General features: G+C 46.0%; 1 protein-coding gene across 3 annotated transcripts; it reads left to right on the forward strand.

The window, feature by feature from the left end:
* Positions 1-1,416: 1,416 nt before the first annotated feature.
* Positions 1,417-23,355, forward strand: LOC106561542 (zinc finger C3H1 domain-containing protein). 3 transcript variants are annotated; one of them, XM_014125612.3, is made up of 35 exons: positions 1,417-2,148; positions 2,582-3,061; positions 3,219-3,403; positions 4,762-5,104; positions 5,317-5,534; positions 5,794-5,920; positions 6,125-6,219; positions 6,304-6,498; positions 6,811-6,972; positions 7,767-7,913; positions 8,084-8,202; positions 8,422-8,565; positions 8,725-8,899; positions 9,312-9,449; positions 9,724-10,353; positions 10,569-10,678; positions 10,778-10,909; positions 11,172-11,293; positions 11,437-11,538; positions 11,676-11,798; positions 11,986-12,166; positions 12,884-13,070; positions 13,503-13,694; positions 13,891-14,128; positions 14,412-14,517; positions 16,219-16,417; positions 18,320-18,414; positions 18,572-18,679; positions 18,887-18,991; positions 19,362-19,527; positions 20,547-20,647; positions 20,923-21,024; positions 21,261-21,300; positions 21,840-21,902; positions 22,324-23,355. In XM_014125612.3, the coding sequence occupies exons 1-35, from the start codon at positions 1,599-1,601 to the stop codon at positions 22,459-22,461; spliced, it is 6,318 nt and encodes a 2,105-aa protein (XP_013981087.2). In that variant the 5' UTR covers positions 1,417-1,598; the 3' UTR covers positions 22,462-23,355. The 3 variants fall into 3 exon arrangements, with proteins under 3 accessions (XP_013981087.2, XP_013981088.2, XP_013981089.2); XM_014125613.3 differs by having other exon boundaries at positions 8,425-8,565; XM_014125614.3 differs by having other exon boundaries at positions 5,794-5,902.
* Positions 23,356-23,492: the final 137 nt, after the last annotated feature.

A 23,492-nucleotide genomic window follows, 5' to 3' on the forward strand; every position in this document is an offset into this window, starting at 1 on the left:
GGAGAAAGAGAGAATGTCCACTTGGGAGAGATGAGGATTCCAGTGCCACCACCCCGCTGACCAGATGCTCTCGGGGTGTGCGAGAACACGTGGTCAGACGAGGAGAGAGCAGTAAGAGTAGCAGTGTTTTCTGTGGTAATCCATGTTTCCGTCAGCGCCAAGAAGTCGAGGGACTGGAGGGTAGCATAGGCTGAGATGAACTCTGCCTTGTTGGCCGCAGACTGGCAGTTCCAGAGGCTGCCGGAGACCTGGAACTCCACGTGGGTCGTGTGCGCTGGGACCACCAGGTTAGAGTGGCAGCGGCCACGCGATGTGAAGCGTTTGTATGGCCTGTGCAGAGAGGAGAGAACAGGGATAGACCGACACATAGTTGATAGGCTACAGGAGAGGCTACGCTAATGCAAAGGAGATTGGCATGAAAATTAACTAAACAACTGATCCTTTGATTGGGTGGACAACATGTCAGTTCCCGCTGCAAGAGCTCTGATATGTTGGAGGACGTCCTCCGTAAGTTGTCATAATTACTGTGTAAGTCTATGGTATGGGGTGAGAACCATGAGCCTCCTAGGTTTTAATTTGAAGTCAATGTACACAGAGGAGGACGGAAGCTGGCTGTTCTTCGGCTACACCATGGCGCTACCCTGCTGTGTGCTGTTGAGGCTACTGTAGACCTTTGCAAAGTAGTGTATTTTAATTATTTATTTGGTGCCATGTGATTTATATTTAGTATAGTTTAATCTGAAAAGGATAACTTTAAATGTTTTACCATTTTTATTCCTCCCCTTCCTCCTTTGAGGAGCCTCCACTGAGACAGCAAAAGAGATATTGGGGGTAACAGATGGGCTCCCAAGTGGCGCAGCGGTCTAAGGCACCGCATCTCAGTGCTTGAGGCGTCACTTCAGACCCTGGTTTGATTCCAGGCTGTATCACAACTGGCAGCGATTGGAAGTCCCATAGGGCGGCGCACAATTGGCCTAGCGTCGTCTGGGTTTGGCTGGGGTCATTGTAAATAAGACTTGCCTAGTTAGATAAAGGTAAAACAAAAAAAATTTACTATTGAAATGGTTGTTGACAATCCTAAGGATGGAGTGTTTCAGCATGTAGATAAAGTTTAATGGGGTAGTTTTTTTTGTTTTTTTTTACCTTTTATTTAACTAGGCAAATCAGTTAAGAACAAATTCTTATTTACAATGGCGCCTAACCCGGGCGACGCTCGGCCAATTGTTGGGGAGGGTTTTGAGGATGTGGTAGAAGTTAGTATGGATTTATTTTTTTATTCTCATGGTAGAACAGAATTGGGCAGATCATAATTGATCGTACTTTCCAGGACAATAGGTGGCGGCATGCACATAAACGATTGTTTGTGGACTGCAATGTTCTCATAGAAGAAGAAGAATCTTTGTTCAAGTGGAATAGGAAGTATCGCGAGATCAGCGGGGCAGAAGGGGAAAGCGGAAGAGCGTAGCTAGTTAGCGAACAAGCTTTATATTCGTTAATATTTACATAACATCCGATTTATAAATCCAATTTTGTTATTATAAACATGCTGAGAGTCTAAGTATTAGTCGAACTACTGTCACACTCGATTACACTACACAATGGATTCAAAGTCAATCAATAGGTCTCCGAGAGAAGGGGAGCTCGAAGACGGAGAGATCTGCGATGATGACACTGAGGAAAAGGTGTTTGCGCAGCAGCAGGGTAAAAAGAGGCCTAGTAGCATGAATAACAGCAACTCCTCACGGAATACACGAAAATCGAAACAACCGACACGAACTTTAATACCTGTCGTGGGTAGCCAGACTACAGATTTTCGACTTTTAATTCCATACAATCGCGGACCTCATTCGCACAGTTCCGGATTTACCGCAAACCACAGACAGCAAGGCGGACCAAGTGGACCCGACCGGCCGCCACTGGGACCACGCTGTGACCAGAGCCCGCGTTCCAGCTTCTGGGAACGAAGTCACACAGCCCTGGATCGATTGAGGCACCGGGGGAAACTAGATGATGGTCGCGGGGATTGGGGACGAGGAGGCTGGGGAGACGGGTGTGGGGGAGGGAGAGAGGCTGGTAGGCCTCCCCCTGGTCGTTATGGGCCCGGGGAGAATCACAGTAACAAGAAAGAATCTCCCTTGAGAAACAAACGTATCCTTTGGCATTCATCTCACGACATCTATGTGATTGTAAAGTGTGATACATTTGTTAGGCTTTTACCTTAACATTGTAACTACACATTGTAACATTTGTTTGGATGGTTGTAGCTTCTAGCCTTGAATAGGCCTTGATTTAAGTGTAGTCATAAAGGCCTTCGATTTCAGTGTAGTCATAATGCATCTAACTAACAATAGATCTGCCATTTTTGCCATGACTTTTGATCATCAGACAGCATTCCCCTCCCTATCATCAAGGCTTAATTGATTAATCGTTTTTTTTTATTAATCAAAAACAAAATACCCAGTGTTATTGAGCTGGAAATGGGTTTTGGATTGAAATACATTTTGCTATTAGGGTCAAAGTCTGTAGTCTACCCATGTCATCAAACTCATAATGGTGCCTTTCCTTCACTCCCCGGCCATAGAGAAGGTAATGATGGGGAGGAATCAGGTAAGAAACCAACAGATGATGCACAACAACAATGTTGCCAAAATCGAGAATGGGCTTGACGAGAGTTTTGAGGATCTGCTCACCAAGTACAAGCAGATTCAGCTGGAGCTGGAATGTATTAGAAAAGAAGAGAACCTGGTTCTGAAGCCCAAAGACCTGCCTGCTCAGAACCAGTCTGAGGTCTCTGCAAGTATTCCCCAAACCGAGCCATTACTCGACGCTAACAGTATTCCCAATGAAGCCGCTGCAGAGGACCCTCCAGGCCCAGAGAAGACGGAGGAGAAACGGGGTTTTCAGGCGTTCAATCTCAAACCTCTACGTCAGAAACTCCTCACTCCTGCAGAAATTGACGCGCTCAAAACAAAAACGGAAAAGAAAGATTCAGAGAAGGAAGACAGTGACATGGAAAAAGGTCAAGTTGAACCAGATGCTATCCCGGCTGCTACTCCCAAAGGTGTGTAACAACCACTATATAACACAACACTGCAGCAATGTGGTAACACAAACTGTGGCAACACCGTGAAGCAGATTTGACTCGACTATAATCAATAATGTATTGTTTTATTAGCCACAGTGTTAACACCCTGTGTGTGTTGTGTTCTGTCTTTCAGGAGAGGAGGAAAAAGATGGTCTGGAGAAAGAGGCAGACAAACAAGAGGGGGAGAAGGATGCAAAAATATGTTTGTGCTGTGGCAGGGAATCAGGTTACCTGAAGAAAGAAGGTGAGAAGGATACAAAAGTGTGCTGTGTGTGCTGCAGCAAATCATCAGAGGACTCCGCTAAATCCCCTGTCAAGGTATGAACCTATTATAAAAGGCAAATACTTTTTCTACTTACCCAGAGTCAAGTGAACTTGTGGATACCATTTTTATGTCTCTGCATACAGTTTGAATTAAGTTGAGGTTAGTTTCTGGAGCCATTGTTAAGTAGCGTTAGTGCAATGACTGGAAGTCTATGGGATCAGCTAGCTGATTGTGCTAACGCCAGTAGATCCCATAGACTTACAGTTATTGCGCTAAAGCTAGTTAGTAATTCCAGAAACTAACTTCAACTTCCTTCAAACTACACACAGAGGTAGAAAAATGGTGTCTGTAGCTAGGTTTCCATCCAATTGGTGACAGATTTTCATGTGACTATTCTAAAATCCTCAAAGAAAATATGTTCATTTTCCCACCGGTAGTGTTTTCACCAAGCTGACTTGTTGCAGATAAAAATCTGTGTGTGATGACATAGTGAACACCAAATGTACTTTCTCGCTTAAGTTTTCATGTACTGAATAAAAATGTAAAGTTCAATGTGTTTCCATTGCATTTTCAACTCTACTGATAGTTTTGTCACAAACATTTGTGTTAAATAGCAAATGTGCCTACTCTGGTCTTGGCACCTGCGCTCTAGCCAACAGCTCACAGATACATTGTGGGTAGGATAGTCTACATGATGAGATTATTATGGATAAGAGTGAGTGTGTCAAACGGCAGTCAAGCATCGGTCATCATGTCACCAGAATAATACCATCGATATTTATTGGAAAGGAGCGTCAAGATCAGTGTGCACTTTCACCACCCAATTCTAATGAATTTAATCTGTAGCCTAATAAACTGCATGGTTTCCCAGATGTAATGGGAGGGCCTCACGCCATATCATCGTGTGACTCCATGTTGACTTCGATAGGATGGTTATTATATCAATATTTGTGCAAATAGGCGTTTCCACTGCCATTTCTTGCTAAATACATTTTACCAACATAAATCCTACCATGTTGAACAAACAACTTATCTGTCGTCATTTTAAAAATTGGACCAACACTTCCTGTTTCCATTACAGCTGTCGTGATAGTGTTTTTGATATAGTATGACTTTACTCGCATAAAAACTGTGAATGGAAACGTGGTTAATGAGTTCATCTGACTCTAGGTAAGTTAAAAACAAAACTATATAAATAAAAAAAAAAACAATGGCTTCATAGCCAAAATCTCGAACTATCCCCTTAAGGCATGGATCAAGAGTAAGTGATTCAAGGCACTAATATTAACTTGAGATGTGTGTTTGCAGCGCTTTTGAACGTTTGTCCAAATGTCGATTGACACAATGTTTGAGTTGTGTGTATGTCAAGTTAGAATCTGGGTCATCCGGCCCTCCTCCTGTCTCCCTGCAGCCTGAAGTGAAGGGGAGTAATGAAGATGAGGACCTGTCTGAGCTGCAGCTGCGTCTCCTGGCCCTGCAGTCAGCCAGCAGGAAGTGGCAGCAGAAAGAACAGCAAGTGATGAAGGAGAGCAAAGATAAGATCACCAAGGCCAAGCCCTCCCAGGAGAAGACCTCCAGTGCCAAACCACCAGAGAGGGGCAGAGTCACCACCAGGTCTGCCTCTGCTGCCTCGGAGAAGGCCAAAGCTCTGGCCAACAAGCCCCAGGAGAAGACCAAGGCTGGGGCAAAGCCTCCAGCGGAGAAGGGCAAAGCTCCAGTTAAGGGGTATCCAGGGAGGAAGACAGTCAGCCCAGGTGAGCAGGGTCTTTCTGCTTATTCAGATCCAAACTGTCCTCAATGTTGGTACCAAGCGTTCCATCACAATGACATTCTGGTTTTGGAAATGTTGGTCACATCTTGCTGCTTGTGTATTTTAATAATGCATTTTATCTCTGTAAATATTTATGTATTTTAGTGATCTAAAGTGATTGCCATTAAGTAAAGTAAATGGGTTTTGATCCCCTAGGCTCAGCAGCCAAGCAGGCGTTCCGAAAGCAGCAGCTAAGGACATGGAAGCTCCAACAGGAGAGAGACCAGGAGGAGCAGCGTAGACAGGAGGAGGAGGAACGCCGCCGGAGGGAGGAAGAGATCCGCAAGATCCGGGACCTTTCCAATCAGGACGAGCAGTACAACCGCTTCATGAAGCTGGTGGGCGGGTCCAAGCCACCGCGCAACCGGAGCAAGGTAAGACGGACGGGGAGAGAAAGACCTTGCCCCACTCCCAAGGCATTTCCTTTTAGGTTATCTGATTCCTTCAATTATATGTGAACCTTTTTTAAACTGTATAGTCTCTGCTTAACACCTGCAATGTGTTATGTGGGGTTCTTTCTCTTAACTCTATTGGAATAGAGCTCTCCTACATTACTGTCAGTAGCATGAACATGCAACACGATTGAAGAAGAGAACATGTGAGAGACTGAAATGTGTCATTTGTCTATCTCAGTCCAAGGACAGTGATCACACCAGGAAGTCTTCTGGTAAACAGGGATTGGACACCTCAGGGAACCTCTACCAGTACGACAACTACGATGAGGTTGCCATGGATACTGATAGTGAGACCAATTCCCCAGGTGAGCAACCAGCTCACCTGCCAATGCACTCACTGCACTATTGAACATATCTGAAGTGATTTTATAGAACCCATCCAATATGGTGAAAGGATTGTTTATAGCGAAGGACATGGCCATCAATCCAGGCCTCTTATTGCAATGTTTGTCAGTTTTATTTCTATGGCTGAGTCTGATTGTCTAATATTCAGTTATTTTCTCTTTCAGCGTCTTCTCCAGTACATGATCCATTTGAGGTCCCAGGATGCTTCAGTCACATGCCCATGCCTTTCCGTATGGATTCCCCCACTCAATGCAGAATGGTATGTTCCACCCCAAACTCTAAACAAGGACTGTTTTATGCATTTCTTATAGGGGTAACTAACAAGCTTCCTCTTTCTTTCCAGGATTTGGGACAGCCGCGTTTCCTGTCCGTCATTCCGTCTGCGCCCCCACCACCCTTACCCCCAATGCCCCCACCCCCAGATGAGCTGGAGCCTCCCCCAAAGCCGCCTTTTGCTGACGAGGAAGAGGAAGAGGAGATGTTGCTCAGAGAGACCTGCCTCATGTCCATGGCCAACAAGAAGGTTCCACTGCCCGAGGTATAACACTATAGATGGCTCCACAGGAGGACAAAGTGCCATGCCTGTGTTATCTGTATTGTGTTAGGAGTAGAGGAGGGTTCCATTAAGTCCTAGTCATCCTCTGGAAAGTTAATTAGTCTCATCAGAAGATGCATATTTTTCACTCTTCTGTTAATTTACAAGTGTTAAACAATGTTGAAACTTATCTCGGTACCCTGATATATCAGATGGGAAACTCAGTCATGTCATTGTCCAGTTCTACAGCAACACTTTGTCTTTGAACAGTGAACTTGGTGAATCTGGCTCTAAAAATGTATTTCTCCCCTGTAGGATATGACCCTTGACAGCAGGCCCCCCTCTCCCTCCCTCCTGGTCAGTCTGGTCCAACCAGTGCCCAGGAGCAATCCTAGTGTGGTCAGCCTCAACACGGCACCCCAGCCTTGGAGCAACAAGTTGAGCCGAGGACACCACCTTCCCAGGCTACCACTGATGGTAAGGATAATACCATAGGAGGAAATCTAAACATTGAGTGATGGCCACATATCTGCCCTCCTAGCCAGGCGAAGAAACCTTAGAGATCCAAATAGTTCACGTTCCTTAATGTCCTGAAGAGCTTTCACTCTTTCAACCACAATTTTCTGGAAAAGAGTTCATTTGGTGCCATTTGTTGACCTATATTCCAAACTGTTTCAAACACTCATGGAAATATGCAGAAAATGTCAGTGGATTTGTGAATGATTCTTCTCTGAATGGGAAAACTGTCTTGTCTTGCATGTGCTGAAAACATCTTTTAAAATATGCTCTTTTGAAAGATTTTAACTTCACAGTCATATTTTCCAACAATGACATTCTACTTTTTTCAGCTGAACTGTGTAAAACAGGGATTTGAGGCCATGGGTATCTTTGTGCTCAGTAACTCCATGTAGTGTCGTCTTATGAGAACAATGAGTTGGCACTCACTCTGATACTGCCATAGGCAACACGGGTGGGTCCCTAAGACAGTACATTACAGCAGCACGTGTGCCCAATGACACCCGGCCTCAGCTATGTTCCCAGAGCGCTCTGGTTTCTCACCCATGAACAATAAGCTCACCTTAGACTGTATCCCAGTGTCCGTATTCACAAAGCTTCTCATCGTAGGAGGGCTGATATAGGATACATTTTGCCTTTCAGATCATAATAACACAGAGGTGACCTGATCCTAGATTGGCACTCCTATTTTGAGATGAATTGATTTTGAGTTGTGAAGTCGGTGCCAACTCAAATCATACGTTTTGTTTCCCCAGCTCCCACGGCACAAGGCGGTGGTGGTACAACTGAACGGTTCAGACGACAGTGACTCCGACATGGAGGCCTGCAGCAGCTCTACACAGACACCGTCTGTCTTTGGAGGCCTGGAGTTCATGATCAAGGAGGCACGCAGGAACGCAGAGGTACGTGCGTGCGTGCGTGTGTGCGTGTGTGTGTGTGTGTCCCAACAGTTTGGCCTCTGAGGACGACCTCTCAATTTATATATGAATAGCAGAATCCTAATTTGAGATGTATAAATTGTATGTGGTTAAAGGGTGATGGGCTGTAATTCTCTTTCTCTCTCAACTTCCAGGCAGCGAAGCCCAAACCGACTTCAGGACCTGAGAAGGAGAACAAGCCAGGCAGAACCCCAGAGGCTCTATCTGAAGAGAAGAAGACGGAGTATCGGCTGCTCAAAGAACAAATAGCCAGGTATATTTTTTAAAGAGGATGGTCTGACAAAGTGAGATGTAGTTTTTCCACTCGGGCATCGTCTATGGGTATAAAATTAATTAACAATTCATTAACATTCAGTGCAATATTAATGGCACCAAAGTGAGAGGGTATTTCTTTAAAATGTCACTGATGGAACAGAGTGGACTACATTCACTGAAATGTAAACAATCTGTTTTATTTGTTGTCTGATGTAAGTAGGGAGAAGCAGAAGATTCTGAAGGACCACAGTCCCCGAGGTCTGCCCTCTCCTGCAGGCTCTGATCCCGATGTGGACTTCGCTGCCAAGGCAGCGGTCGAGCTGCAGCTGACCGAGGCAGAGACTAGGCTGACCAAACACGGGTGAGGCCCTCAAACACCAGAAGGGGAAAAAACACCTAGATGAAGTCTGATACCCAAACACAATGGTATTTTAAGTCATTGTCTCATATTAGGGAATTACTTGGACTTATGGTTTTCCATCTCTCTCCCTTCCGCTCACTCTACCCCTCCTCCTCTCAGGAACCTGCTCCTGAAGGATGAGGCCATCCTGAGGCAGCTCTTACAGCAGGAGCAGAAGAAGGAGGAGGCATTGAAGGCAGCTGAGGCCAAAGTGGCCAAGCTCAAAGAACAGCTCCTGGCCTCAGAGAAGATAGTCAGTGCCAACAAGACCCTCCTCAACAGACTCCAGGAACAGGTGGGAGTTAAGAGCCAGGAAGGAACCCAGAGGGAATGAAACTCAATGGGAATGAGCTGTGAAGTAAATTCCTAGCTGAGGTATTTGCGCCTGGGTGGCCATGTTTATAGCAATGAGTCAGATGGCTGAGAGTGGAAGCTGAGTGATGAATAGGAGTTGTTTCTCCTGGTAATGTTTGGGGAAAATGCCAAGCTAAAGGAATGTCTGTAAAGGACAAGACATTTCATTCAGTTCTTTTTTCTGTTGCCTTTGGAAGTGTATATAGCAGGTGTGGTCATGCCAACCCTCCTCCTTGGAGAGATACTCGGTGTGCTGGCTTTCATTCAACACCTGATTCAGCTAACCAAGGTTCTGATGAGGTATGTGTATGTCTCATTTGTTAAAGTCTGTCATGTATGTTCCCACCCTGTAGGTTCATCGTGTTCAGCACCGCGTGTCAGTGAAGAAGAACCACAGCCTGAAGCTGGAGGAGGTGCTGGTCCAAGCCCAGGCCGCCGCAGGCAGAAAGCCAGGCGGTCAGAAACGACGCACGGACATCAGCCACTCCTCGGTGAGCACCGTACCACACCTTACCGACCCGCACTATATCATGACAGGGCCCTTGTTGATTGATAAACACAGAAATGTGTTCAACAAGGACATGTCGACTAGGGAACATCATAAATTGCTTTGAAGCGGAAAATGACTCTTATTGGACTTATTGTTCTAACACTTCCTCTGTTTCAAAATGTATATTCCCATTTCCTTTCTACCAAACGCCAACCAGCTGTAAGTAAAGGCCGGAGTTCTCTAATCCATCTTTCTGCCCACCCTCCATTCTTTAGCCTGTGAAACGTCTGTGTGTGGAAGTCTCTGTCGCTCCCCGCGGCTCAGAAAGGCACTTTGCAGACCTCCTTGCCCAGAAGCAGCGTCTGCAGCAGCTGGAGTCAGAATACGCCCTCAAGATCCAGAAACTAAAGGAGGCCCAGGCCCTCCACAACAGAGGGGCGGTCCCTGAACCCCCTCCACCCCAGGCCGCCTCCACCCCTCTCCCCAGGGCTCGCCACCCCAGCATTCCCCCCACCAGCCCCTTCCCCCTGCCCCAGCCCTCCCTGCATGACCTCACCCAGGATAAACTCACCCTGTTCAGCAGCGAAGACCCCACCGAGACGGAGGAGAGCGACTTGGACCCTGCCGCCACAGCCAGGCCCTCGGCCCAGAGTGTTCGTAGACGCTCCTTCAGAGAGACCGGCTCCTTCACCAAGCCTAAGCTGGACTCTGGTGGGACTGGGCTGGTCAAGGATAGTCCAGCCAAGCCAGTCAGGGTTAAGGCCTCGGGTCCCGGGGAGCTGTTCCTGGGGCTAGAGGTGGAGGCCCTGCAGAGGAGGGACCAGCAGCAGGCCAGGCTGGGAGAGCTGCTGCTGGGGGAACTACGGGCGCTAGGAGGCACTGTGGAGAAACCCCCTTCTGGGAAGGTAAACCATAATATATCACTTTAACTGGCCCCACAAACACTGAATTCAAATTCCCTTTCGTTGTGGTTTAAAAAATGCTGTCTTGACAGTTTTCTTATTTGGTTGATATGTGCAGTTACTGTAGCATACAGCACACTTGTTGGGTCAAACTATGTTTTTCATTTATTCTCCATGGTTGAGAGACTGAAATGTTTGTTCATTACTTTGATGTGCAGGGGATATCGGAGGATGTGGACACCGTGGTCGCCCAATCAGGCCGTGCCGAGCTGAAGCCTGTCCCGTTTGGACCATATCGCAGCCCTCTCCTGGTCTTCAAGTCTTATCGGTAGGTGGCTGGTTCACTGCTAGGGTTGCTCCCAATTACTAGTGTCAAGAACAACACCCTGCCATCAATCAAACCTTTTCATCTTGTCCCTTTCTTCAGGTTCAGTCCATACTTTCGGACCAAGGAGAAGTTATCACTCAGTTCTGTGTCATACAGTAATGTTGTAGTGCCCAAAAAGTGTTTCTGTCGCTTTGACCTCACGGGCACATGCAATGACGATGACTGCCAGTGGTAAGTCATTCCTCCTAGTGTGTGTGTGTGTGTGTGTGTGTGTGTGTGTGTGTGTGTGTGTGTGTGTGTGTGTGTGTGTGTGTGTGTGTGTGTGTGTGTGTGTGTGTGTGTGTGTGTGTGTGTGTGTGTGTGTGTGTGTGTGTGTGTGTGTGTGTGTGTGTGTGTGTGTGTGTGTGTGTGTAAACAGGCATGTGAATATAGACTCATGTCTGTTTCATTATAACCAACCTCTCCCTTTGGGTGATCTGATCTATGTTTCTAGGCAGCACATGAGAAACTGCACTTTTGGTGGAAACCAGCTGTTCCAGGATATCCTGTCGTACAACCTGGCCCTGATTGGCTGCTCTGAGAGCAGTACTACTGATGTCATCAATGTTGCCACAGGTAATAGAACCACACTGCCACCTGGCAATATTTAAATACCACTGAGCTTAGAATGTATGTATTGGTGATTGATAGATTCCAAAAAGTTCACTATTTCATGTTAAATACATGAGGCTTTTACTGACTGGTTGTCCTATTTTCAGAGAAGTATATAAAACAGCTCTTTGGGGCTAACAACGATCGCATGGGGATGGACCAGAAGGCTGTTCTACTTGTCAGCAAAGTGAACGAAAGCAAAAGACATGGTGAGATTTCCATAACGTTCCTACTCTATCGTTACACTCAGCAGTTAGGGTTGAACACACTATTGAGCAGTTGATCTCTTTTAGAAAATGTTCAAGAATAGAACCCTTCTGACTTGTTCAACTTGTGTTTTGTCTAGTCCCTCCCTTCACCACGTGTAAGGATCTCAGGAGGTGGAGGCCTCAGCCCGCTCACCAGGCAAGCCCAAACACAGGGGACGACAGCTGGGATGAGAGTAGAGACACTGGTCCAGTCAAATACGGTGAGAACTGGTTAGTCAGTAGGCTCATCTAGCAACAAGCCAGTCTTCCAAGCAGAATTACAACTCATCTGAAGCACAGTGTAAATAATGGAAGCAGCACTAACAGTGATCGCTTCTCTTCAGTTGTGCAGAACTGGAGATCTGACCTTTAACCCCTGCTGTTTGTCTGTTTCCTTCCTTGTCACAGATGGTTGTTCCAAGAGAAGTCTGTCTGCTGCCCTGGATGTGTGTGTGACCCCAGACGACAAGCGCTACTTCATTAGTGAGACTGACGACATATCCAACCTGGAGACCAGTGTCCTGGAGAGCCCGCGCAACGCACAGCTCTGGATCAAACTGGCCTTCAAATACCTCAGCCAGAAGGAAGCGTAAGTGGATGCCCCTCAAATACAGACCCTCTGGTGTGTTAAGTTGCGTCACTGAGTGTATTTTTAACCTGGTTTAGGCTGAATGGAAAATGCAAATGGATGTGTATTTGTATTTATTATGGATCCCCATTAGCTGCCAAAGCAGCAGCTACTCTTCCTGGGGTCCAGCAAAATGAAGGCAGTTTATACAATTTTAAAAACATTACAATACATTCACAGATTTCACAACACACTGTGCCCTCAGGTCCCTACTCCACTACCACATATCTACAGTACTAAATCCATGTATGTATAGTGCGTATGTTATCGTGTGTGTGTGTATGCATGTGCCAATGTTTGTTGCTTCACAGTCCCCGCTGTTCCATAAGGCGTGTTTTTTTATTTTTTATTATCCGTTTTTTAAAATCTAATTTTACTGCTTGCGACAGTTACTTGATGCGGAATAGAGTTCCATGTAGTCATGGCTCTGTGTGCTTCCCATAGTCTGTTCTGGGGACTGTGAAGAGACCTCTGGTGGCATGTCTTGTGGGGTATGCATGGGTGTCAGAGCTGTGTGCCAGTAGTTTAGACAGACAGCTCGGTGCATTCAACATGACAATACCTCTCATAAATACAAGTAGTGATGAAGTCAATCTCTCCTCCACTTTCAGCCAGGAGAGATTGACATGCATATATGATGTGATATGCAATATAATGTGTTATGTTGCTTCCTTGTAGGTCAGCGGCTGAGTGCCTGGACGCTTCGTTGAACACTCTGTCTCGGGCCCTGGAAGACAACCGAGACAACCCAGAGATCTGGTGCTATTACCTGTCTCTGTTCTCCCGCCGAGGGAAGAGGGATGAGGTGCAGGAGATGTGTGAGATGGCTGTGGAGCACGCCCCCGACTACCAAGTCTGGTGGAGTGTAAGTTCTCATGTCCAACCAACCCTCTGACCACCTACTGTGGGGCTTTTCCTCTACAGGGCTTTGTGTGTCCGTCTCTGAGGCCTGGCTGTAGAGCACATAATTCAGGACCTTTGTGTGTCCGTCTCTGAGGCCTGGCTGTAGAGCACATAATTCAGGACCTTTGTGTGTCCGTCTCTGAGGCCTGGCTGTAGAGCACATAATTCAGGACCTTTGTGTGTCCGTCTCTGAGGCCTGGCTGTAGAGCACATAATTCAGGACCTTTGGTTTCACAGTCCTGATGCTTTTTATTTCCCTTGGACACTTGATGTTATTGATTGGCTGAAGATGACCACACATCTGGTCTCCCAGGTAGAAGTGAGTCCCTTGTTAAATAGCACAGAGGAATATCAGCAGGACTGGATGTAACCGCTGTCTTTTCCCCTTCCCTAGTACCTAACCACGGAGAGCTTGTTTGAGGGGAAGGACTATGTGTGTGGTCGTCTGCTGCAGTGCCTGCTGGACTGTACGGGGACTAGTGGTCTCTCTGAGAGGCTGTCCTTCCAGCTTTTGGAGTCTCTACTCTACAGGGTCCAACTCAGTGTGTTCACAGGCCGGCTACAGAATGCCCTGGCCATCCTACAGGTAAGAGACTGCAAAAAAGCCAGTCTTGAGCGCCACCAATATAGCTGCATACATCAGTATTCGGTTCCAAGCCATATGACACCTTACTGCTACAATCAGGCCAAACAAACTCATACCTCTTAGATTAGCTGCTGCTATACAAAATGCACAATGTTCCCAAGATGCTCAAGGGTGAACGATAACCTGTTCATTTCAGAATGCCTTGAAGTCAGTTACTGAGCGGTGCATTGCTGATTACCTGACCATAAGTGACCGTTGCCTGGTCTGGCTGTCCTTCATCCACCTGACGGAGTTTGACCGCCTGCCGGCCAGTCTGTACGACCCGGCTAACTCTAACCCCTCCAGGGTGGTCAGCATCGAGGCCTTCGCCCTCCCCTGGAGAACACCGCTCGATGTCCGCACAGAGCCTGACACACTAATCGCTTTGTTCGAAGGTGAGCCGTCACCATCGACATGGGGTTCAACTACACCCACGTGGAAACTGTCAATGCTTTTCCAGGTCTCCTACTTAGCCTTTTCACACAATTATGTTGACTTTTTCCACAGTTGCTCATGGCAGTTTGTAGGTTATTTGGACATAGAACTATTATTCTTCCAGGTGTGCTATTTCCGCTCAGTCACTAGGCTTCAGTTTCTCTGGCACAGTAGATCTGTAAATGTAGTGGACAGCTGAGAGCGAGGGGCATTGATTTCATACTGGTTTGTTCTACCCTTTAGATGCACTGCGTCAGTGCACAGACCAGACTCTGCCTCCCAGTGAAAGAACCCTGGCCTGTCTGCCTCTACACACTAACCTCATCACTGCCTATAGCCTGCTGGGAAGGTAAGCTCAACGCTGGCATTCTGCTAGCTGTGTGTGTGTGTGCCGAACCCAATAAAATCAGGCTTGTGTGTTTGGGCATGCAAGGTGTTAACCCTTTACATTCGTACCTGTATACAGGTTAAAAAAGGCAGATCTGGGCACTAACAAGTGGCTAAATTGGAACGTAGTGGCTGTACAGTAACATGCTATAAATGACATCAGAGCTCAGCCTCTGTGCTTCACCGTTCTGAACTTGAGCACCGCACACGACAAGAAGTTTCCCCCATCACTCCGGCTAATTTGGCAACTTTAGGAAAAAAATGGTTGTCTGAGTGAAATGCTGTAAATTAAGAGGACTATGTATTTTGAAAGATGAGATGTTGAGGATTATAATAAATACCACTTTGTCATACAAGCAAGCCAAACACCCGGGAGTCCAAATGTGCACTTCACATTTCCAAATCATAAAACTCATGTCATATAGTGTCAACGTTTATGATCACTATGTTTGATGTACAGTTACAAGATGACATGGCGTCATACCCTGAGTTGTTCTGAACAGAATAAGCTTGTTTGTTTATTGTGATGAACATTTTCCACGGCACACGTACCTGAATGAGCTCAGGACTCATTTCTTTGCGCACCAGAATTGCGATCTGTTTCTCTGAAAGCCTAACATTGCATCATAGTATTTTATAACTTATAAAAGTCATATTGGCCTCCCGAGTAGCGCAGCGGTCTAAAGCACTGCATCGCTACAGATCCTGGTTCGATATTGGGCTGTCGCAGCCGGCCGCGACTGGGGACACAAACACAGCCATGAGGCGACGCAGGGGAGGGTTTGGCCAGCCGGGATGTCCTTCTCCCATTGCGCACATGCACGCTGACACGGTCGCCAGGTGTACGGTGTTTCCTCTGACACATTGGTGTGGCTGGCTTCTGGGTTAAGCGTGCTTTGTGTCAAGAAGCAGTGGGGCTTGGCGGGGTTGTGTTTTGGAGGACTCACGGCTCTCAACATTCGCCTCTCCCGAGTCCGTACGGGAGTTGCAGCGATGGGACAAAATAGAAATCATACTGGCTTTGAAACCACGCCCACCTGACCAAGATTGCGATTTACAATGGAGCGTTTTTGGATTGCGTAAACGACAGTAATTGTGATGGCTTGTTCTAGTTCCTCAATGGCACGGCTAGGCAAGCTCATCAAAGCACCTTATCGTGTAATGACTCTTTGTCATATGTGCATTGAAATTGCTTAGGAACTGTGAATACTTTGGAGAGGTGTGTGGCCACTTGTAGACACCAGTTAGTCCTCTCCCTCAACCTTGTCATGTTGTTATGCTGCACCTACCCCACATTCTCCAGGAATATCCTTATGTTAATGAATGTATCCAGAGTATTTTCTGATTTTGTTATCAACAAATGTGGCAAAAAGTGCATGCTTTTAAAATGCTCATAAAATCAATTGTTATATTTGGATTCAGTCTTGTCAGGCAAACTGTGTACTCACCTTTTGGTCTAATCATTTTCCCAATAGCTCCAAACTGTTCTCTTTCAATTGCTCATATTTCTTCTGTAAGAAACATTTCAATTTACCACTATCCATATAGGCAAATTCCAACGAGTGTATAAGGTTAGTGTGGGTTTTTGTGGTTGTCGTTGAACTCTACTAATGTTTCTGCTAGTCTTAACAGAAACGTAATCAAACTGACTTGCACCCTGTAGGTACGATGCAGGCCTGGAACTGTGTGAGTCCCTGTTGGCACTGTGCCCGCATTCATGTGCCCTGTTAGATGCCCTGTCAGGCCTGTACGTGGGGAAGGGGGATGGTGAGCAGGGTGTTGGGGTGTGGCTACGGGCACTGTCCCAGTGTCCACACAACGCAGAGGTCTTCTACCACACCTGCAAGTTCCTCATGGCTCAGGTCAGTTTCCCTGTCAGTGTGCTGTGTGGATCTCCTTTTTAATACAACTTTAATACAACTTTATGTATCCATCCCCTTAGGGCCAATTAAGCAAGGCATAGTCCATTTACATTTAACTGTCATTCTGTGTCTTCTCAACTAACATTCTCGACAGGATTCACAGAAGATTTTTGAAATGACAAGACATTTTACCGTACTATTTAAGAGCTGAATCCTTTCCATTTTTCGCTCAAATGTCTCATGTTGCTTTTACACAGTTTCTAGCATGACTTACAGTGAGGGGAAAAAAGTTTTTGATCCCCTGCGGATTTTGTACGTTTGCCCACTGACAAAGAAATGATCAGTCTATAATTTTAATGGTAGGTTTATTTGAACAGTGAGAGACAGAATAACAACAAAAAAATCCAGAAAAACGCATGTCAAAAATGTTAGAAATTGATTTGCATTTTAATGAAGGAAATAAGCATTTGACCCCTCTGCAAAACATGACGTAGTACTTGGTGGCAAAACCCTTGTTGGCAATCAGTGGTCAGACGTTTCTTGTAGTTGGCCACCAGGTTTGCACACATCTCTGGAGGGATTTTGTCCCACTCCTCTTTGCAGATCTTCTCCAAGTCATTAAGGTTTCAAGGCTGACGTTTGGCAACTCGAACCTTCAGCTCCCTCCACAGATTTTCTATGGGATTAAGGTCTGGAGACTGGCTAGGCCACGGCAGGACCTTAATGTGCTTCTTCTTGAGCCACTCTTTTGTTGCCTTGGCCGTGTGTTTTGGGTCGTTGTCATGCTGGAATACCCATCCACAACCCATTTTCAATGCCCTGGCTGAGGGAAGGAGGTTCTCACCCAAGATTTGACGGTACGTGGCCCCGTACATCGTTCCTTTGATGCTGTGAAGTTGTCCTGTCCCCTTAGCAGAAAAACACCCCCAAAGCATAATGTTTCCACCTCCATGTTTGACGGTGGGGATGGTGTTCTTGGGGTCATAGGCAGCATTCCTCCTCCTCCAAACACGGCGAGTTGAGTTGATGCCAAAGAGCTCCATTTTGGTCTCATCTGACCACAACACTTTCACCCAGTTGTCCTCTGAATCATTCAGATGTTCATTGGCAAACTTCAGACGGACATGTATATGTGCTTTCTTGAGCAGGGGGACCTTGCGGGCGCTGCAGGATTTCAGTCCTTCACGGCGTAGTGTGTTACCAATTGTTTTCTTGGTGACTATGGTCCCAGCTGCCTTGATCATTGACAAGATCCTCCTGTGTAGTTCTGGGCTGATTCCTCACCGTTCTCATGATCATTGCAACTCCACGAGGTGAGATCTTGCATGGAGCCCCAGGCCGAGGGAGATTGACAGTTCTTTTGTTTCTCTTCCGTTTGCGAATAATCGCACCAACTGTTGTCACCTTCTCACCAAGCTGCTTGGCGACGGTCTTGTAGCCCATTCCAGCCTTGTGTATGTCTACAATGTTGTCCTTGACATCCTTGGAGAGCTCTTTGGTCTTGGCCATGGTGGAGAGTTTGGAATCTGATTGATTGTTTCTGTGGACAGGTGTCTTTTTATACAGGTAACAAGCTGAGATTAGGAGCACTCCCTTTAAGAGTGTGCTCCTAATCTCAGCTCGTTACCTGTATAAAAGACACCTGGGAGCCAGAAATCTTTCTGATTGAGAGGGGGTCAAATACTTATTTCCCTCATTAAAATGCAAATCAATTTATAACATTTTTGACGTGTTTTTCTGGATTCTTTTGTTGTTATTCTGTCTCTCACTGTTAAAATCAACCTACCATTAAAATTATAGACTGATCATTTCTTTGTCAGTGGGCAAATGTACAAAATCAGCAGGGGATCAAATACTTTCTTACCTCGCTGTAGCTAGCCTGTCTCATGTATCTCTGAACAGGAGAAGTCCAGTTGCATCGCTTCTCTGTTCCGGGGGTTCGTCCTGTCTTTCTGTGACGAGGAGAGAAGTGACCAGCAACCTGTGGATGTGCTACGGTTAGTCATTTTATCCTCCAACTTAAGCAGAAATGAATGTCCTAACTCCTAAAACGTCAGAAACAACCTGACTTTTTGTAAATGAAGTTGCTTCCTTTCTATAGTGGTATACGGTTGAATGTTCCATGAATTAATGTGATCTCCACTTCTTTTCAAGGTACATCCTTGGTATTCCAACAGAGGATATCCTAAGAGGCCCAGTTATCAAAAAACAACTTAAAGAGCAGCTTAGCCACCAGATGCCTTACCTAAACCTCGTGTATTGGTAAGTATTGTGACGTGATATGCCAGCTGACCCTGCACTACACGGAAGCCCAGCTCTTATTCTTCTATGGCAGTTCAATGTACCGTCGTTAACATTTATAATTAGATGATTAAAAATGTAGAAAGACACAATGACAGTTGGGCTTCCTGATCATAATAATTTTTTACAGTTAGACAATATTTGACTTTTTGGTGTCTTGTCTTGCAGTCTGTGGCAGTGGGTGCACGGTAACGTTGGGGAGGCGATGGATGCGTTTGAGAGAGCCCTCGGAGCCGTAATGCAGCTAGATGTTCTTCACAAGCTGTGGTTAGAGTGAGTCTTGTCTTACAACAAGTCCTCAGCATGCGTCCGTTGCATTCAGCCTCTCACCCACCATTGTCATCCATAAGGATAGTACTATCATCCCATGGGGTGAACGGGACACGTCTGAAGAGGGTCTAACCATACATAACAAGCCAGATTGGAAGATCCTTATAGCAATGATGATAGGCACATATAAAATAAAAGGTCCTCGAGGTAGTACAAGCTTTAATCAGGATGACATTTAATCTGAGCAGACCACAGTGTGGTTGGTTAGCAGCTAGCCTCTGAGGGGCTGCCATAGGAATGTCATGTCCACACATCCAGGTGGAGGAGGCCCAGACACATAACCTAACTAACAGTCTAACTGTTCTCTCTCCAGTTATCTCCTCTTTACCAGCAGTAAGCTAGCTGGGAGCCCCTCCAACAGCAGAGAGCTCCGGGTGTTATCAGACCTGGTTCAGCGTTGTCTAGTAACTGTCCCGTCTAGGCTTGAGGTTCCGTTCAGCTCGGCCCAGTACTGGAACTGCTTCAGATTTCACAACAAGGTAGGTAACTGGGTCATGTTCAGCAGGGAATAACATTGTGAACGTTCTGATAGAAATATACACAGTGTACAAAAGATATTTTCATGACAGACTGACCAGGTGAAAGCTATGATCTCTTGTTGATGTAACCTTCAGTCAGTGTAGGTGAATGGGAGGAGACAGGTTAAAGAATGATTTGTGAGCCTTGAGACAATTGAGACATGGATTGTAAGTGTGCCATTCAGAGGGTGAATGGGCAAGACAAAAGTTTTAAGTGCCTTTGAACGGGGTATGGTAGTAGGTGCCAGGCGCACCGGTTTGAGTGTGTAAAGAACTGCAACGCTGCTGGGTTTTTCACACAACCGTTTCCCGTGTGTATCAGTAATGGTCCACCACCCAAAGGACATCCAGCCAACTTGACACAACTGTGGGATGCAGTGGAGTCAACATAAGCCAGCATCCCTGTAGAACGCGTGACACCTTGTAGAGTCCATGCCCTGATGAATTGAGACTGTTTTAAGGGCAAAATGTAACTATTAGAAAGGTGTTCCTAATGTTTTGTACACTCGGTGTATAATGTAGAACAAACATGCCTCTCTGAAATGTAAAATAAGCAATCATGTCAGCTCATTTCGATCTGCAAAGTTTGCCTATGGGCGTTGTCTTCCCCGTACTTGTCCACCTACATTAACCGTATGCCATGGACCAGATCACTCCAGATGGCAGAAATCAGTGGAGGTTGGTGGGAGGAGCTATAGGAGGATATGCTCATTGTAATGACTAGAATGGAATGGTATGAAACATATGGAAACCACATCTGTTCCGTTGATTCCATTCCAGACATGACAATGAGCCTGTTCTATAGTCGCCCCCCCCAGCTTCTATTGCCAGAAATCCAGCTAACCCCTCAGATCCTGTGTTTGTCAGGAATTGACTCTCCTTGAATTGATAGCGTTTCACTTTTGTCGGTTAGTGGCATTGTTTGCGTCTTTAATTTAAACGTGTTCATATTTTCAAACCTCTAGACTTGTGCTCGGCAGGTTGTCTCCCACTACCTGAGCTGTCTGCCTCATACCCAGCACCCTCATGTCCTGGAGAGACTACGATACACCATGCCCACCAATGCTGAACTTGCCCTGAGGTACCCAAAGCACCCGATAGACACAGCACACTAACTAGGAGCCAATTGTAGCTAACTAGTTCTGCTTGCTTGGACATGGACAGAGGGTTATAGGAGGTTGAAATCTATTCCAGTTGGAATGATGTTTTGGCGAATTGTTATTGTTAAACTGTAGACTGCTGGGTATATTAGTCACTATGGTTATGTCTGCAGTTATCTGTTAGTGTTATGGCTGGGTGTAATATTTCTTGTCTTCAGCCTGTAATGTGCAGACGGTTTGATTTGTTGTTCTATAGGTTGCTGCATCAAGAATGGCAGGATGGAAACATAGAACATCTGAAATTCCAAGCCAGAATGTTGAGCAGTAGCGTTCCAAACTGTCTGGCCAACTGGAAAATGTAAGTCCAACTCTCTCCTCTTCGCTGAAGAGCACTTGTGCTGCTGGTATGGCAACAAGGTGAATATTTTTTTCTAGATGGATTCTCACTGTTCTAATGCACTTATCAAATACAAAATGTGGCTTCTGTCCGACTTCAATCGCAGCTTTGAAAAGCTGCTGCACGGGCACTTGAATAGCAGGCAATTCCTGCTATTCAAGTGCTGACAGGCTTTTGTGCTGTGTGTTTTTCGGCAGAGTGATCGCTGTGGAGAGGGAACTAAAGGAGCGCTCCGAGGTGAGTTAGTAGGGGTGGGTGGGCAGGGGGGAATGAAAGGAGTAGGGGCAGTGAGACGGTTGAGTAATAGACTGCTAAAGGAGTGGATGGGTGAAGGTAATAGTTTAGGAGAGGAATATTGACATGGAGGGAGGGAGGACTGTAAATCAGCAGGGCCTGGTTTGGAAAGTAAATGATGCATGTTGGTCTGTTGATGATTCTGTGTTGCTGTCACAACCTCTTGTGTGTCGGTGTTTCACTTTGCATATTTACCTTGACCCAGCTGTCCCATGATCTTCCCTTCATTTTGTTGTAATCTATTTCTTCCCTACAGGCTATTATCAGTGTTCGCCACAATGTAATGTATGACAGTTAAACGGCTTCCATCTGACCACGGTGACAAAATGGAATGGTTGGATGTTGTTTGGTGTATTAGAGAGTATAAACTATACTAGTCACTAAAACCACTGACCTTATTCCATGCTCTTTCTCCTGTTTTGTCCTTGTCCTCCGCTAAACTGACATGTGGCTCCCCTGTTTGGTGTTTTCCTTTGTTGTAGGTCCGGCTTCTTTATCAGCAAGCCCTGCAAAACCTTCCACTGTGTGCCACCCTATGGAAAGATGTAATTCCCCATTCAGTTACTATCTCTCTAACACACACACCGCAGCAACAACAAAAACGTTTTTACTTTTTTGTTCCACCTGGCAGATAATACACGCATGTTCAACTACCCATCCTTCCCCTTCCCTCTCCTCTCTGTCCCCTTCCCTCTCCTCTCTGTCCCCTTCCCTCTCCTCTCTGTCCCCTTCCCTCTCCTCTCTGTCCCCTTCCCTCTCCTCTCTGTCCCCTTCCCTCTCCTCTCTGTCCCCTTCCCTCTCCTCTCTGTCCCCTTCCCTCTCCTCTCTGTCCCCTTCCCTCTCCTCTCTGTCCCCTTCCCTCTCCTCTCTGTCCCCTTCCCTCTCCTCTCTGTCCCCTTCCCTCTCCTCTCTCTCCCCTTCCCTCTCCTCTCTCTCCCCTTCCCTCTCCTCTCTGTCCCTTTCCAGCGCCTGCTGTTTGAAGCTACGGAGGGAGGTAAAACTGATCAACTGAGGAAACTTGTTGACAAGTGTCAAGAGGTGGGAGTGAGTCTAAGTGAGCCCCTAAATTTATGCTCGAGCAAAACGGAGGGAGAGGAGCACTGAGGATCAAAAAAACTAGATTCAATCTATCAGACCAGACCACTGCCTAGTTTAGCCAGATAAGGGCAGACTGCTGCTAGCTGTCTTAGCAGCCCTCCCGCAGTAGCACTCTCCCTGGGCGGTCGGGAGGTGTCCGGTCATCCCTGAAGCCAATGAATGAACTCCCTCCTCCCTGTCCAAACTCTGGGCCACGCACTCAGGGTTCTATCACCTAACATCATGTACGTAAGTATAGACCTGCTAACTAAGTGACATCTTTGCTGTTCTGTTTTTAATTTACATGTTATTTTTTTTCTTCTTACTGTCAATTTTAATTTGGCTTTATTTTGACCTTTATGTACGGGGTTGGAGGAGTTGACAGACTGACATCCTGACAGGGATGTTGACGTACGTCTGTCTAGAGTGTTTTTTAAAGGATGTTTTCCCCCAATAGTAACGCTCGCTGCCTCTATCTAGTGTGTAACTTTGTTCTCTAGTGTCTTCCCAGGGAAGAGAGAAATGACTCCTTTATTTCCATATTTGTTTTAAGTGATTAAAAACAAAAAAGTAACCACATGAAATGGCCAGCCATGGTGACAACAAGATGGCTGCCTGCATAAGTATTTCTATTTGGCCTCTATCATCATTGACACGTTTATTTTTGAGACTGCCAGCCACAGACTGCTGAATGCTGTGATCTCCTCTCCGCCAGTCGACCAGCGGGGAAGATCCTTTAAACGCATCACTAGGCGAGGATAGTCAAACATTTACTAGTTTAAATGTTCTCATGTGCAATTTTGTTTTTGTAAAAATATATTATAATGGTTGAGTATTTGAGAGGAGCCAAGGATGAAAGTATTTCAACTGTTTTTGTATGTTGAAATTGAATGTGTTTATATTAAATTATTTTCTAATTTATTCTGTTCTGTCTTCATTTGCTTTGTAAGATTTGGTTGGGTTTGGGCAAAGAGGGAACCTTGTCAACTGGAGTGAAAACAGATGTTGAATATGTTCCATCAAGCACATAGGAGTCAGACCATAAATAACAAACATGA

This window comes from Salmo salar, chromosome 10, assembly GCF_965601325.2.
Source record: "Salmo salar chromosome 10, fSalSal1, whole genome shotgun sequence".
Taxonomy (NCBI): domain Eukaryota; kingdom Metazoa; phylum Chordata; class Actinopteri; order Salmoniformes; family Salmonidae; genus Salmo; species Salmo salar.

Coding starts and splice junctions, on each gene's coding strand:
- LOC106561542 (XM_014125612.3), top strand. CDS start 1,599: ATGGATTCAAAGTCAATCAATAGGTCTCCGAGAGAAGGGGAGCTCGAA. Junction 3,062..3,218: donor CCCGGCTGCTACTCCCAAAG/GTGTGTAACAAC, acceptor TCTGTCTTTCAG/GAGAGGAGGAAAAAGATGGT. Junction 10,679..10,777: donor CTGGTCTTCAAGTCTTATCG/GTAGGTGGCTGG, acceptor CCCTTTCTTCAG/GTTCAGTCCATACTTTCGGA.